The following is a 16133-nucleotide window of genomic DNA, read 5'->3' as shown; positions in this document are numbered from 1 at the left end:
GAGAGAAGGAGACAACAGGTAATTAATGTTTGATTGGACAGGTATTTTAATGTGTGATTGGACAAGTATTTGACTTTTACCATTTTACTTTTATTTAATGCTATATAAAGACAAAAAAGGAAAGAAATGTGACTTTTAAGTCTTTTAATTTTCACGAATTTCCAAAATATAACTTTTTATAAAACATTAAACATTTAAAACATTGCCCACCACCCACGCACACGCAACCCAAGTAAATTATTTAAAAAATCAGAACACCTCTGCACTTCATCTTCTTCACTTCTATTTATCTCTAAATCGTGGAAATCGCCGGAGGTCTGAAAAAAAGGTTTGAATAACTCTAAAAAACAAGCAAAGTGAAGGGGAATCAAGTCACCGGGAGGTCTGCACTTCATCTTCTTCACTGAGAGGGAAATATCGTAAAGTTTCGGCAACTTTCTCTGGTTTCGCCGGAGAATCGGCGATTTTCCGGCGATTTTTCGCAGATAAAACCATTTTATCGTGTCGCTGGAGGGTTTCGTGTCGCCCTCCAGCAACACCTCAAAATATCGCCGTGTGTCGGCGATATACGGTACTATGGTTTTATTTGAAAATTCAAATTGATTTTTTTGAGTGGTTGGATCATTTCTTAATAGAAACTTCATGGCCAATAGGTGTCTTTTAGGAGGATAGTTTAGCAGTTATCAAACAAGTTTTAATGGAAGAGATGTGCTTTTTTTGAGATAACCCTTAGTGGTTTCTTTTACTCTCCTATATAAAGGTGAGAGGGGTTGTTTATTATTGCGCAAACATAATTTTGAGTAGTTATTTTAAACTATGTCATAAAAATGGATTGGAGAATGTAGCTTTTGATCTTTTAGTCCATCAATTACGGAGTGCATTATCTGCGATGGAGAGGGTTGATTAATCTTGGGGGGTGAAAACGCATTCAAAACCCCTCTGTTTTATTCGGGACATTTAAATACCTTAAAGAAAGTGTCAGCCATCACCAATACGTTTCAACTCCGCAAATTTTTATTTGCGTATCTCATGATGGATCATGGATGTGCGCATAACTACGCGTATCTCATGATGGATCATGGATGTGCGCATAACTATGCTTTCGACAGGGAGATTGTTCATACTTTGAAACAGATAAATTCTTATGCTTGTTATTTTGCTTTATTTGTCTTATACGATTGTCTTTGTTAACATTATGATTCGTTTGATAACCCACTGAAAAATAGTTTATAGTGTTTCTTACTTTGAGAAACAGATAAACTGGCTGAAAACCGTTTCATTTTTCCTTTTTGCAACATAATTTTAAAATTTTTTGTTCGAGAAAAACTTATGATGCAAAATTGAGTCTGAGTTGGGTTTAAGTGAGATAGTTTTAGTATGGATATTTATGGAATTTGGTACTCTAAACATAATAATGACAAATTTGATAAATTTTATTATAATTTTTAAATTTTCTATTTCCGAAAGCAAGTTTTATCAAACGCCTAAAAATAGTGTTTTGCTTTCTGAAACACTCGTAAGTCGTAACTGAGGTATTTCTCGAAGTAAAAACACTTGATGAGTTATCAAACAGGTCATATGTTTCCAACAAAGAGAGAGTAAGTACAAGGGAATGATAGAATTTTCTCTAATTTAAACATACGACAAGGCTTCACCCTATCCTTAAAGAGATTCAAGTTCTTAATCTCATATTATGAGGTGTTGGACTTTTATCAATTAAACCAATTCCTTGAGGTTAACATGACCCTAATCTCAGTGTCATGATAGAAAGTAATCAAAGTATATTCATAATATGACTAATCCGTGATAGTTGAAAAATTCACATGGATGTACCATAATAGAGTTGTTTAGTTGGAAATGACGAACATCTTTTATTTATTTTTTTTTTTTTTTGGGGGGGGGGGTTTATAAGGGAGTTTCTTATTTATATAAGGGGAAGGGATATTACATATACCATCAAGGAGCTCACTATTTTTTTCACTGAAAGGTATTGGTTATTACCAATCGAATAATCATTGATGATTCTGTTATTCCTAGGTTGACACTGAGAAGAAGGGTTAATTAGTGTCTTCTAAAACTTTCTTCAATATGACACTTCCTTAATCTCAAGACAATTAGGTTGATCCAGATAATCCTATAGTTATCAATTACACAAGGCCACAATGTGGCTAGGTCTAATAGATATTGTACCACCACTTTGCAATTAAAGCACTTTAATATATGCAATGCAAAAATAAAATAGAAACACAAGACACAAAATTTACGTGATTTGACCAAACTATTTACATCCACGAAATAATCCTTAAGTAGAGCTCCACATTTACTCAATACTTTCTAACTAAAATTTTGATCAATATAATGATTAGAAAGTACTCACTCTCAATACATTCAAAACATGGAGCACCCACTCCTGTATGGACTCTTGCATCCACAAAAGTATAAGATTATAATCTCAAAAAACTTAACTTTAACAAACAACTACTTGAAATGTGAAACTTTTTAAATGAGGGAGATTACAATAGATTATTCACATTTGTTTCAACGCTTTTACCAAAATACCCATTTGAGCTTGTTCTCTATACCAATCTTAATTTTTGGGTTCTCAGCTTCTTTGTTTTTCTTAGTCTTCACAAGCCAGAAAATCTCAAAAACCCACAATTATTTTGCTCAAATTTGGGTTTCTAAAGAGGATGAACATTGATGTACAAGAACCGTTGGATTTCATCTTTTAGATGAATCTCAAGAAGAATCTAATCACACAACCGTTGGATATCTACTTTAAAATGGCGGGTGAAATTTAGGCCGTTGGATGTCTTAAGTTATATGAGACCTCACAAGATTATTTCAAATATAATATTTTTTTATTAATCTTAAACATGCAACACACTAGATCATTTTAATCACTATATTCGCATTATACCCTATATGCATACTACAAACCAACCAAATACTCGTGATAGAATCTTTTCAGTCATTGACACTTGAAAACCAAACACATCAATCTTGGCCCTTAAAATCCAATTTTCATTCATGTCTTTCTAATAATCATTTGATTCACATTATTCAATCCTTCAAAATTATATGTTCCTCCTTAAGACATAAAATTTATTTCACAGAGACCCCCCAAACTCTTTAAAAGTTATTTTTGAACCTTGAACATCACAGAGAGCAAATTTCCTCAGATATTTATATTGTCCACATTTGCTTCTACATTACACATTCTCATGAGAAACACCATAACTCCCTTGTTTGATATATATAAATTATAATCCGAAAAATGCGTTGGAAGTAAGACTTCATGAATTACATTTTTGTAGTTAAAAGTGAATCCATAAAAACTATTCAAAAATTCATCTAAGATGATCTTTGTGTAATGATATGTGAAATCCACAATCTTAAGAAATCTTTGCTTCACCCCCAAATGGCCTAATGTAAAAAGGAAAAAGAAATCACATGGTTATATTACTTACATCTGAAAAAGATCCAAGGGCACGAGGGAAATGTCAAGTCGTGATGCCGGACAATTCCCATGCTAATGTTCTATTGACCAGGAATTTAGCCAGCTGGCAGCACTTAAGTGGACAGACGAGACCGACATACCCCTAAATTCTAGGAGCTGAAAAAGCACGCCTGCAAAGTTCCCACTTCACCGTCACGGTTCAAAGGTCAGTAGTGCAGTGTAGGGGTATTTTTGGTATTTAGATGAGTCTTGTCTTGTAATTCCTGTGGCTTGTGCATACGACAGTCACCAGATTCGTGTCTAAGTGACCAGAGCAAAAAGAAGGGGCACTTTATGAAGTTCCAGCAATAGGGGTAATATCGTCAGTTGAAAAGACAACTGATGGTGGCATGGTGCACGCGTGCAGCACATTCAATAGCCAGATTACGGATTACCAGAGTCTACAGAATCACAAATCTTGACTCTCCGACATCTGGTCATTTGATTCACAAATCACAATTACCAAAGAAGTAAATGAAATTCTGATTCTGATCTGGCTCATTCTTTTGGTGGGGACCACATTACCACTTGGAGCGGGTGATGCAATAAATCTGAATTTTGAATTTTACAGAAATAATTTATTATTATTATTATTATTTTTTTAGGATAAACTTTTTTTTTTTTTTGTTAGAAGGGTAAACTAATTTTCGTACGCTCAGGTCCTTCATGACACTTGATTGAACCAGTCTATGAAATGATTACTAATACCATGACTAGTGGGAGCAATAATTTTGAGTGGATGTTAGTTTTCCTTTAGATTATAAGATCTAGAAAGATTCTTTGGTTATCAAAAATCATGGTCAATATTGATGACAATTAGGGCAAAAACTTTGAATGCTTAAACTCGTAGAAATATAAAAGAGATTTTTATACGACGCTTACTATTTTGAGGTGAAATTAGTGAACACCCACTAGTATGTTGTAAATCATATGATGCTCAGTTAAAAAGTTATAGGTTACTCATAATTAAATTTTGCTGTTAAATGGAGTATAAAATTACCTAAATGCCCTTACTCACGTCACTCATTTTCTACCTACTGTCTTTTTCTCTGTCTCTCTAATTGAAACCAGAACAAAATGTATTATTTTCTTTTAATGCATAGTTAATTTGTGAATTCTTCCAAAAGTAGATCTATAGAGTTGGAACAGAGCCTTTCACATAAAAGAAGTTGTTATTGGATCTGGTTATGGAAGACATGAATTTATGAAATTAATCACTAGGACTTGCTTCCAAAACTTGAGGTGAGACTCGGTCCTTTCAATAACCTTAATTGTAGAGGTTGCCATAAGTTTAATCACAATTGAAGCCTTATCAAAGAAAGCTTTTGTGAGAGGTAAAATGCAAAACATTCCCCTATCACTAGCTAAAGCTTTTTCTACCGGATCTCTCCATTCATTATACCGTAATACCTGTCAAATTGTAGGTGTTTTGACGACTACTTGGTACAAACACTGGATGCCTTGGAGATTATTTGTAATACCAAATCCTAAAACTGAATCTTAGAAAGAGATAGAAACAAGGCATATCTGCCATCACTTAACCTTGAAATCCGTCAATCTTGATGAATCCAACTTAATCAAGACACATAGAGATCATTTTAAATAACTAAAATGGGGGTAAGGCATTTAGGTAATTTTATTTGCCATTTACTAGCAAAACTTAATTATGAATAATTTGTAATTTTTCAAATAGGTGTCATGTAATTTACAGTATAATGGTAGATGATCACTAATTTCACCTCGAGAATAGTGGGTGCTGTGTAAAAAAAACTCAGTATAAAATCATATAATAATTATAGTTTCTAGGACTTGTACTGATGTACCCTAGTTAACTTCCATTGTGTCTCTCTTTCCTAACCTACCCCTTCCTCAACCCTCTTAGATGACTCATAACCAAATGTCCTCTTGAATGACCCATATAGATTTGTTGTTGCGCTAGTATTCTTTGCGTGGTTCTTGAATCACAATATGATGACATTTTCAAGATCAAATGAATATGATTACAAGGAAGAGATAGAGAGCTCATAGTTGTTGGATCTCAAAACAATGTCATGTATCATGATCTGAAAGCCACAAAAAATACACCTGCGTTACAGCAAACAAAAATTCCTTACATGAGATTTCAAGCTCCATCCTCATTGGTACTGTTTACTAATTTTTATTAGACATAAAAAAATGTACCAAATCCTCTAAATTACCTTTAAATTCAGATTCTTTTCAGTTTTCAGAATCCAAATTTACCCCTACCACAAAAAGAATCATGATATGTTGGTGAAAAGAATCCAGATACTTTTCTATTTACCACATTTGGTGAAAAAGAATCACTACCGTTCATTTGGTTTCTTTGACTCTTGGTAGCAAATGCTATCTAACCGGACTTACTTAGTGTCTTCATCACATATTATCCCAAATTACTAAAACCAAGAAAAAATAAAAAACTTATGAAATTTGATCTTCCAAATTCCCTTTTCCCCCGTTTTCACTTTTTGGCCTCCTTGGTAAACTTTTCGACCTCCCCCAATTGTGAGTTTTTTTCTGTTTTTCTGTTTGTCGCTATATAATCACTCTCATCAGACTTGTCTAGCGCCGCGAGAGAGAGAGAGAGAGAGAGAGAGAGAGAGAGAGAGAGCGCGTCTCTGTGTGTTGTTGAAAATGACGAAGAAGAGCAGTGGGATTTGGATGTTTCGCAATCTGGTTTACGGTTTACTGGTTTTATCGGCTGTTGGAGCAGTTCAAGATGAAGGAGAGAATGCCGGCGAAGATTTGCAGCAAGAAGCAGATAGAGTGACTGATTTACCTGGAATCTCGCCGGTGAATTTCCGTCATTTCGCCGGATATGTTAATGTCCGGTCAAAAGATGAGAAAGCTTTGTTCTATTGGTTCTTCGAAGCTGAAGAAGGAGTCGCAGAAAAACCTCTAGTGCTCTGGCTTAATGGAGGTCAGTATCTTTCTCTCTCACTCTTCTCTCTTTGAATCTTCCTCCGTTGAACTGCTTTTTCCTTTCTTTTAACTTTAATTGCGGATTCGTTGGAAAGCAGAATTGTTCTTATCTTCTCCTCCTGAATGAGTAGAACTAAAGTGCTTTTTTTCTCCGTTTGGATACCGGTTAATTCTCTAGTTACCGGTTTAACCCCGTTATCTTTGACGGTCGAACCAACGTTGACGATTGAAATTCCTTTTTCCCAACGCAACACACAATGTGATTCGTTTTGTATTTGCTGTTGAAATGTGGCCGCTATCGGTCAAATCTTAGCAACTTATAAATGAAAGGTTAGACAGTTCTAACCGTTCGATCAGCGACATCAGAAGCAATTATGCTCTGTATCTTCTCCAGGTTGTATGCTCTTTTTGGGTAAGATTTCAGGTTTTATGCTTTTTGTTTTTTTTTGGGTAGAAAGATTCCAGTTTGATTGCAGTTGTTTTTTTTCTAGGGTATGGTTAAGTGTTTCTCAAATTCTGTCTAGTCACATCTCTGAAACGATCAGATAACGTTCCTTTCCCGTTTAGGGATGGAATTTATATCGTCTCAGAGATTTATTTCTTCACTGTTCAAGTTCCTAACTTTTGATTCATACCTGCCAAATTTGGATGGGTGGGTGAGTAGGCTTGAACCTGAAATATCCAGAGGTTTAGTACTCACGGTCACTTTAAATCCATCGTCTAACCCAACTTGTATTAGGTTTATCCTTGTATAATCCATGCTAAAACTCGATACATTTTTTCTAATCATGCTTTTAGTATTTAAATGATTGGTTAAGACTTTTAAATCTCTTTATGGTTGGAGTTTCTTGCTTTTATATATTACCTTATATATTAAATTCAAAAAAAAAAAAAAAAAAAAAAAAAAGAGAAGAAGAAGAAGTAAAAACAACAACATTTACTAACAAAGATTATTTTCTTTTGTTATTTGAAGCATCAAATTCTTACTTTACTCAATAACAATTCTATTCAAATTGTAAGGGACACATCGAGGTAGATTGCTCTCCCTGTTGTTTTCTCTTTCATGTGATGGGGTGCTGGGAAGGGGGACCAATTGATCTTTTGGATTTGGGGTCTTTCAAGTCATTATGGAGAAAGAAAAAAAAAAGAAAGAAAAGAGTGATAGCGGAGACAACATAACACCTCCCATTGGCTTTCTGTGCCTCACTTCATTAATAATGAGATGAAAACATCTGTGGTACCCTCTAGGCTCTGTCTAGAAAGTTTGGCCACCCACTTTATATCTTTCTTTTTACCTTTTTCTCCTCGTAAGAATCTTCTGTCAAAATGGTCAAAACCTATATCCAAACAACCATAGGAGAAGGTTATAATGTACATAGTTTTCTTTTAGGAGAATAAATTATTGTTGTAAAGAGGTCTTCTCTAACATAGGGGTGAAACCAAATAATATTTCAGTCGAATATTGAATAATAAAGTCACATAGAAAGAAAGTCACGTATTGACATATTATACATGAAAAAAAGGCCAGAGTGATCCTTTTAGAAAAATTTCAAAAAAATTGAGAGCAATAAGGATCTTTCACATATGAAAAAAGAGCCAGAAAGATTTTTCTAGACAAATTTCAAAAAAGCAAAGAAAATGGTCTTTGCCCTGAAGTGACTCCACTGGTGCTCTGAGTGTGCGTGAGATTTAGGTATTGTGTTAAGGTCCTGTCTTTTATTTCTGTTATTGATATCCAAATTTCTTACCAAAACTTTCCAGTTGTCTTCAATATGGTTGATTTCAAAGCTGCACCCTTTTTCCAAGGAGAGAGACATTCCCATGGGCGTATGAATTGGGTCAATTTGAAATTTGAAAATTTCGATTAGACAAAAGAAAAAACAAATTGAAAAAATCAAGAGGGAAGGGATCACTATGGGAGCAGAAAGTGAGGTGGGGAAGGTCCTCCACCATTGTCGGTTGTTGAGGAACTGTTTTCCAATTTTCCAATTTGTCTGTTCGGGTAGACAACCAAGCAAAGAAATGGCGAACACATGATGGCCTTACCACCAAAAGTTGCACAGGAGAATGGGATCCACTAGTTCACGGGCGTTGTCATTATCATTCCAATCCAATGGTCCACCGAAATCCGTGAGTGTGACTTTTGATTATCATTCCAGCTTAGCATTTCTTGACTTCATCAGAAAAACCCAACAAAAGAAGAAAGAAACAAGCTTAGAGCTATCTTTTTTTATTTATTTATTTATTTTAAATAACTTTATCAATCTGTCTTGTCTATTTGATAGAAGATTGTTAAGTTTCATAGTTGTGTTATATATGCTAATGTTGTTATTTGGTATTAGTCTTGAAATTCTCTAACATACAACAGTTGTACGGGTAATCTGTTTAATTTGGAAAATTTCCTATGAATAGTTTTTGTAATTTAAGATAAAAATCTTTACCTTTTTTGGTATTTTCATCTTAACTTGTTTGTATTTAAACCTTGTCAACTTCTTGTCCATATTCTCACTTGTTTCCACTTTATGACTGGAATTAATAAATCATGGGACTTTTTAAAATGACATGAGATTGGAAATGCAGGACCGGGTTGTTCATCAATTGCCTATGGTGCTGCTCAGGAGTTGGGACCATTCTTGATACGAAATAATCAATCAGATCTTGTTTTCAATAACTTCTCCTGGAACAAGGGTAAAATCTAGTTCACAACATTTTCTTAGTCTCTTACTGCCTTGTTTTAACAACTCTTCTAGTCAGACAAATAATTCCTTTGAGTGGTTTGTTTTTTTTTTTTCTTCATTTTTTTCTTCTGCATTGATGTACCATATAAGGAACCAAATGTCAGTGGTATGCATTGAAGTATTAATATTAAGTTGGCCGGATCATATCGGTATCTTTTGGGGTTGATGATACTGATGGGAAGCCCTGGATGCCAAGGACCAAGCCAAAGCTTTGTGAAAAACCCTTTCTTCTTGCTCTCTTAATATATTAGGATTAGGTTTTGGATAGGTGTTATTTTATATTCCAAATGCCCACATTGCAATGGTAAGGTTGCTCCATTGTGATCTAGGGGTCTTGTGTTCAAGTCATGAAATAGCCTCGTGTGGGAAGCAGGGTATGACCACATATGTTATGACCCTAATTGGCTACTATAAACATGTATCTAATGGAGATCTTACTTTTTTATTGTTGCAAGAATATGGCATGAAATGATGGGTCTTTCAATCATGGAGATTTTGATTTCAGTAATTAATAAAAATTACTCCTGGTTTAATTTTCCAGCGGCAAATCTCCTATTTGTGGAGGCTCCAGTGGGAGTAGGATTTTCATACACAAATAAAACTGAAGATTTAGAAACACTAGGGGATGGAGTTACAGCTGAGGATTCATATGCTTTCCTACTGGGATGGTTCAACAGGTTTCCAAGTTTCAAAACCCATGAGTTCTACATTGCAGGAGAAAGCTATGCTGGTCATTATGTTCCCCAACTTGCAGAGCTCATTTATGAAAATAACAAGAATGCAAGCAAGGACTCAGTTATTAACCTCAAGGGTTTCATGGTAAGTTTAAAAATATATAATCCAATTAGTGACATTAATGTATTTATGATTATCAAATGGACGATATCACTTAATTGTTGCATGGAAATTCAGATAGGTAATGCTGTAATTAATGATGAAACGGATGAAATAGGCTTCATTGAGTATGCTTGGAGTCATGCAATCATTTCAGATCAGCTATATCAAGACATACTCAAAGAATGTGACTTCAAGAGTAGCAAGGGAAGTAGCCTTTGTAATACATACATCAAGAGCTTCTTTCAAGCCTATTCTGATATTGACATTTACAGCATCTACACTCCAGTTTGCCTCCGGTCAGGTGAAACCACCCGGAAGTTGGTAACCGGTTCCCGATTATTCACAAAAAATGTGAGTTCATCTACATTTTAGTTTCTTCCTTTTTTGTTGTTGTTGTTGTTGTTTTCTTTCCAAGACTGTTTAGCTAATATGACCAAAAAGGAACTTTTCTTTTGAGAAGTTAGAAATTTAAACCCAATTTTTGGGAAACTGATTCTTTTATTCATAATATCAAACCCCAAGTCCATTACAAGTTGTTGCATATCAGGAAGGTTAAAAGCCATCCATTTAAGGATTGAAGGTACAACAGACCAAGTCCATATAAGCCACATTATTCATTCATATCCGACATGAGACTATCTTTTATGATGCAGCAGCTATGTACGATTGTATAAGTAGTCAGAGTGTGGGAACCTTTCAGCACCATGTCCTTGCTAGCTAATCAATGTTGGGTAGCTGAATGTTTCTTCTTCTCCTTGATTTCAGGATCTATTGTATAAGATACCGTTGGGTTATGATCCTTGTACAGAAGTCTACACAGAGACATATTTCAACCGACTAGATGTTCAGAGGGCCCTACATGCCAATGTTACAAAGCTGTCCTACCCTTATACAACTTGCAGGTCTGTGAATCTAGATTCCACAACCATGTCTCAAAACTACTCTTAAATCTCTATTTATTGCTTCCATATTCATTACTCATTCTGTCTGATGGGTCCTTGCATGAAAGTTGAGAAACCAAATAAATAAAACAAAACAAACACACTCATGAGAGAGAGAGAGAGAGAGAGAGAGAGAGCATTTAATTTACGAAAGACAAATCTTTGACAGTTGACAATTTTTTCTCATCTCTCTTCTTCATTTAACTCCCAATAATTTATCTGTAACTTCTAGTTTTCTGCTCTGCCATCATTCTTTTACAGGCTTTCGTTAACCATTTAATCTGGTAAAAGAAAGTAAAATACCCTAGAAACTACTTGTCTACTGGAAATAAAAACTTATCCCTCCTAAATAAGATTTAAACGTATGAATTTTTTTATGTGACGCCTCTTAAATTTGAAGTGTCATAACTTGGAGCTTCAATTTTTAGGCTAGAAAGGGATGAAACGTTTTCCTTTTGTTCTTCCAAAGAAGAGCAATGAATTCATAGTCAATCATTACATTGTCATAGTTTTTATCTCATTATGGTTTTGGGTTATTTTCAGCTTAAAGTCATAGATAAAGAAATTCTTGTGATAGGTTTGACGTATAGAATGATGTTTTATTTGAAATTTACTTTTCAAGTACATATATGTATGGAAATAGAGGGATTAACCTTAGAAAATATGTCATCCAATTTCGTGTTGTTTCTTGCAGCAATGTGATTAACAAATGGAATGAATCAGTGGACACTGTACTTCCTATCATCAAAAAACTTGTAGCCGCAGGCTTGCGCATCTGGATCTACAGGTATGGAAACTAATTTATGGGAAAAAACAGAAAAATTAAACCATAAACTAACTCTTGAGTCCTCTGAGTTAATCCTTTTTGAATCTCCCATATATATGCTTAAAGTATAAAATAGAGTACTTTTGGTTGGTTGTTGTAGTAGCTTTTCAATATAAAGAGGGAAGGGGCGGGATATTAACTTTTTGAATATAGGGCGGGACATCACTATTGGCCCCAAGGAGATTCGAACTCTTGATCTCATACTATGAGGTGTTGGTCTTTACCAATTAAACCAACCCCTTGAGAATATTTAGGACTCAACTTTTTCTTCATTCCATTATAAGGGGTTAAAATGTTGTGGGAGAGGGTATTTGGAAAAGTGGGCTATTATGCATTATCAACTTCTTATGATAAGAGAAATAATAATACTTTGGATGGGCGATTGAACCTTATTCCATACAAGTTTGGTAAGTTTTTCTTTCCTCCTAGGTGAAGGAAAAATTTGATAATTTATAATTTTTCCCCCACCATAACTAAAGAAAAAAGGTTCATCCATCGAAAGGTCTAATTATTTTCCCTTAGTTTACGAAGTTGATAAGATCTTAATTCTTGTGATACCCATCTCACATTTCACTAGAGGAATTCTCCTTTTGTTATGCATGAATGAAAATAATGTCCTAATAAAATTTGTTGAGTAGGGAATTTGACTTAGTTGGTAAAGATTAATGCCTTATAGTATAAGGTCAAGAGTTCAAATCTCCTTGAGGTGCGAGATAATCCCACTATATATTTAAATTAAATATAAAACTATCTTTTGAGGATATAGTTTGAGTTGTGCTCAACTTAGATGAAATTTGATATATGATCGATTTTGTTTATGATCAAAAGTTGCAAATCTTGGCATGCACCCCTAGTTAATTAAATCTATTGGTTTTTCCTTGTAAATGAAGTAATATAATAATATGAAAGGTTTTATTTTTTGTCACTATTTCTAGTGTAGTATAATATTTTTTATATTTATTTTTTATGTGTAGTTAATGGATTAGTCCATATGATAGAGGACCAAACAAACATCTCATTGATACATCATACAATTTTAGCTTAAACTAAGTAGCGGAATCAGCTTAGGCATGTCCATCTCCACTTCTTGATATTTTGGTACTTCTATTTAAAACTTAAATGGGTGTTTGAGTAGTCTTCTATGCTTATTAGACTGAAATTTGATCATTGAGATGTATGTGGGGTCTTTTATCACATGGAGTAACCTAATGTATTACCACGTGATAGTAATGAACTGTTGTATTTTACTTTTTGTGATGCTTAGAAAAATCTTAATGAAAAACACTAGGGCTGCGTTTGTTTGCAAAGGTAGGGTGGGAAAAAAGGGGTGAAAAAAAAAATATGTGGGCCCCATGTGTAGGGATCCACATCCTCTGTAATTCATTTCCCTACAATTCACTGTAATTCCCTCATAGGATTGTGCCACGTGGCATTTAAGTAATCCAAAGGTTATCTAATTTAAATTAAATTTGAATTTTATTTAAACCCACCCATAAATTTGAATGTTATTAAATTCTAGTTTGTTGGGTAAGCTTTGGATTACTTAATGCCCTGGCCTCCTTGAGGGTTCTTGTTGTGGGGGTTCGAGGATATGGTCCCCTGGTAGTGGGGTGAGGGAGAAGAGATGGAAAGGAAAGATAAGTGTAAAAAAATATTAATTGTAGGTCTTATATTTTACTTTTCTACACTTTTCCACAAAATTTCATACTTTTTTGTGAAGTTTTGAAAAGGCTTGAGGTGAGAAAGCTGGGTTGCCACTTCACCAGACAAGTTTTCTTTTCACTTTTCCACCCCAAGCAACCAAACAATATGCAATTTTAGGATTTAAAGGAAAAATAGAAAAAATATTGTTTTTTTTCAAGAATTTCTCCACTCTTGTTTTTTCCCACCCCACCTTTATTCCAACAAACAAATGTAGCATTGAGGGTTTGGATATGCAATCGAAGAAGTAATTGGCTCGATTCAGTTTTCGGTCTAAACTTCGGGTTAAAGTTGATCAGACGTGGCTTAATCCAGACCCGGTTTTTGGAATTTTTCTCAAACTGGGTCTTATTGGGTTGGGCCAAACACCAATTGAGGTATGCTCTTGGCCCGCGGGTCCACCATCTTTTCTGAACCCTGTATGGCCCGTTGTGCTTTTCGCAGCAAGGGCCGGCCCAGATTTAAGGCCTCCATGTAACAGTATTTTTAATGATAAAGATCCATGTAAAAGTATTATGCACTATATAATTCGGTTTAGCTGGAACGAACCGGTCCTCTTTCTGGGTCAACCAGAAAAAAAACCATGAATAGAAGAGGATCATTTGGACCGATTCTTAATTTTGATCTGTTGGTTTTTGGTGAACAGTGGCGACACAGATGGACGTGTGCCGGTAACATCAACGAAAAACAGCTTGAATGAGTTGGGTTTACCGATAAAGGAAGCGTGGAGGGCGTGGTTCCACAGGCACCAAGTAGCCGGTTGGGTCGTTACGTATGAGGGTGGTCTAACCTTTGCAACAGTGAGGGGAGCGGGTCACCAGGTTCCGGTTCTCAGACCCGCTCAGGCCCTTTCCCTCTTTTCTAATTTCCTTTCTGGTAAAACTTTGCCCCCTAGTCGCTTCTAGTGAGCATCAAACATTATAATTCTCTCTCTTGTTATTGTTACATTATACCTTAAATAAATGGAGGTAAACATTAAGCATATATTGCTTCTTTGTTTGTAGTGTCTCATCATTTTTTCTTTCTTTTGATAAGGGAGATTTACAGCATTTCTAACTCCCTGTCTTAGGCTCTTTTTAGTATCAATTATGATATTTTTTTTCATTATTTTAAGTAGTCTGGCATTTATTTTCTGTTTTTATTTTTATTTAAAATAATAGAAAAGCTTCCAAAATCCATAATAGACTTTTTGTCTATTATGAATTATGGTGAGAATTTCATTCTCTTCATTTATGTGTAAGGTCACTTAAAACTTTATAGTTAAAATGAAGGTAAAATAGTCAATATACATTATTTTATAAAAACCATACTTTTTCCCCTCTTTTCTCACTTGCTCACTATCATTTTCTAATAATTTTTTTTATTTTGATATCAAATTATTTTTCATTTCATAATTTTTATTTTTGACAAAATTCACCAAACCATTTTTCATTCTTGACCAATAATGAATTCTTGTACTTATTTATTTTAAATAGGTATAATAGAGAATGAGAATTGATACCAAAAAGAGCCTTAGTAGATCGTCTCCTTGTCGGGTAGGATGGATTGAACTCTTCTTCCCACTGGATTATACATTTATGTAATTTGAATTTTTTAGTTTCTTCCTCTTAGGAATGGAAGTTAATTTATCAAAATAAAATGTTGATAAATATTTTAAAAAAGAAAAGAAGAATCATATATATGATACAAACAAAGGGACATTATACGATTGTGTACTTGACCTTACGACCAACCTAGACACAGAAGGCCTTGAAGAATTTTAGAATTTTCATCCACGGTAAGCCTTTCTTCGTTTGAACCTCGCCGTTAACTTGAAGGCTATGTCATCTTAAAATATTACTAAATGAAAGGATCTTATCAACGTCCATGCATATAAATCATAGATTGAACTACCGAATTAGAAAAATTGGGTGTTGTCATATACTTTTGTATCGGCTAAGTTCACGAGCTGGAGATAAGCGGACTCGAATTGTTGACAACTGTCACAGGGTAAACCACCGCCTCTGAGGCCTCCCCGATGGATTCTACCATAGAGGTCAATGATAGACAATAACTCCCCTTTGGACACAGGTTACAACTTTTATCGTACTATGCTCTCCAAAAAACAACTTTTCTCAAAACCTCGAAAGGTACTTACTTGAAATCTCATTCAAATGATTAATTACAAAATACGACTATTATTTTTAAGTATTAGTGGACGTTTTGTGTTTAAGCATAATCATCACGCATAATGTATGAATTGGTACTATTCTTTTTCCAATGAGATATTGATGTGGTTGTGCATGTTTTTCTTGCTCTCTAAGTAATATACACATTTTTTTGAGCGTATAAAGTGTGAAGCTTCAATACAAGAATGAGATTGGTAATGTAATAAAAAATAATAAAAATAAAGGGCAAAAGGGATGATAGGATGTCAGAAGTGAATATTTTGAGCTACCCCATGATATTTTTTCCTTTATCATTGGAATTTCTCACCTCCTAACTAGTCTGTATTTTTATCCTCTCACATTTACAAAAGCTTGAGAAAGCCATCATAGTGATATTCAGGTCTAGAGGGCTCGACTCTGGGCCTTGGATTTCGAGTGTAAAAGGCTAATGTATGGAAACGTGTGATTAAAGCTCCTGGTCGAACACCTCCTCCAATGATCAAG

General features: G+C 34.6%; 1 protein-coding gene across 1 annotated transcript; it reads left to right on the top strand.

Annotated features, from left to right (window-relative positions):
* The first annotated feature begins 6039 nt into the window (after positions 1-6039).
* On the top strand, positions 6040-14589 carry LOC149012764 (serine carboxypeptidase-like 35). The gene is made up of 7 exons (XM_089158634.1): positions 6040-6437; positions 9020-9127; positions 9719-9996; positions 10090-10365; positions 10780-10916; positions 11650-11742; positions 14129-14589. The coding sequence occupies exons 1-7, from the start codon at positions 6152-6154 to the stop codon at positions 14385-14387; spliced, it is 1437 nt and encodes a 478-aa protein (XP_089014760.1). The 5' UTR covers positions 6040-6151; the 3' UTR covers positions 14388-14589.
* The last annotated feature ends 1544 nt before the right edge of the window (positions 14590-16133 follow it).

Source organism: Hakea prostrata, chromosome 6, assembly GCF_041222555.1.
Source record: "Hakea prostrata isolate BN-2017 chromosome 6, UWA_Hpros_2, whole genome shotgun sequence".
Classification (NCBI taxonomy): domain Eukaryota; kingdom Viridiplantae; phylum Streptophyta; class Magnoliopsida; order Proteales; family Proteaceae; genus Hakea; species Hakea prostrata.
The sequence above is the reverse complement of the archived record's forward strand: the minus strand, read 5'-3'. Positions and strand labels throughout refer to the sequence as shown.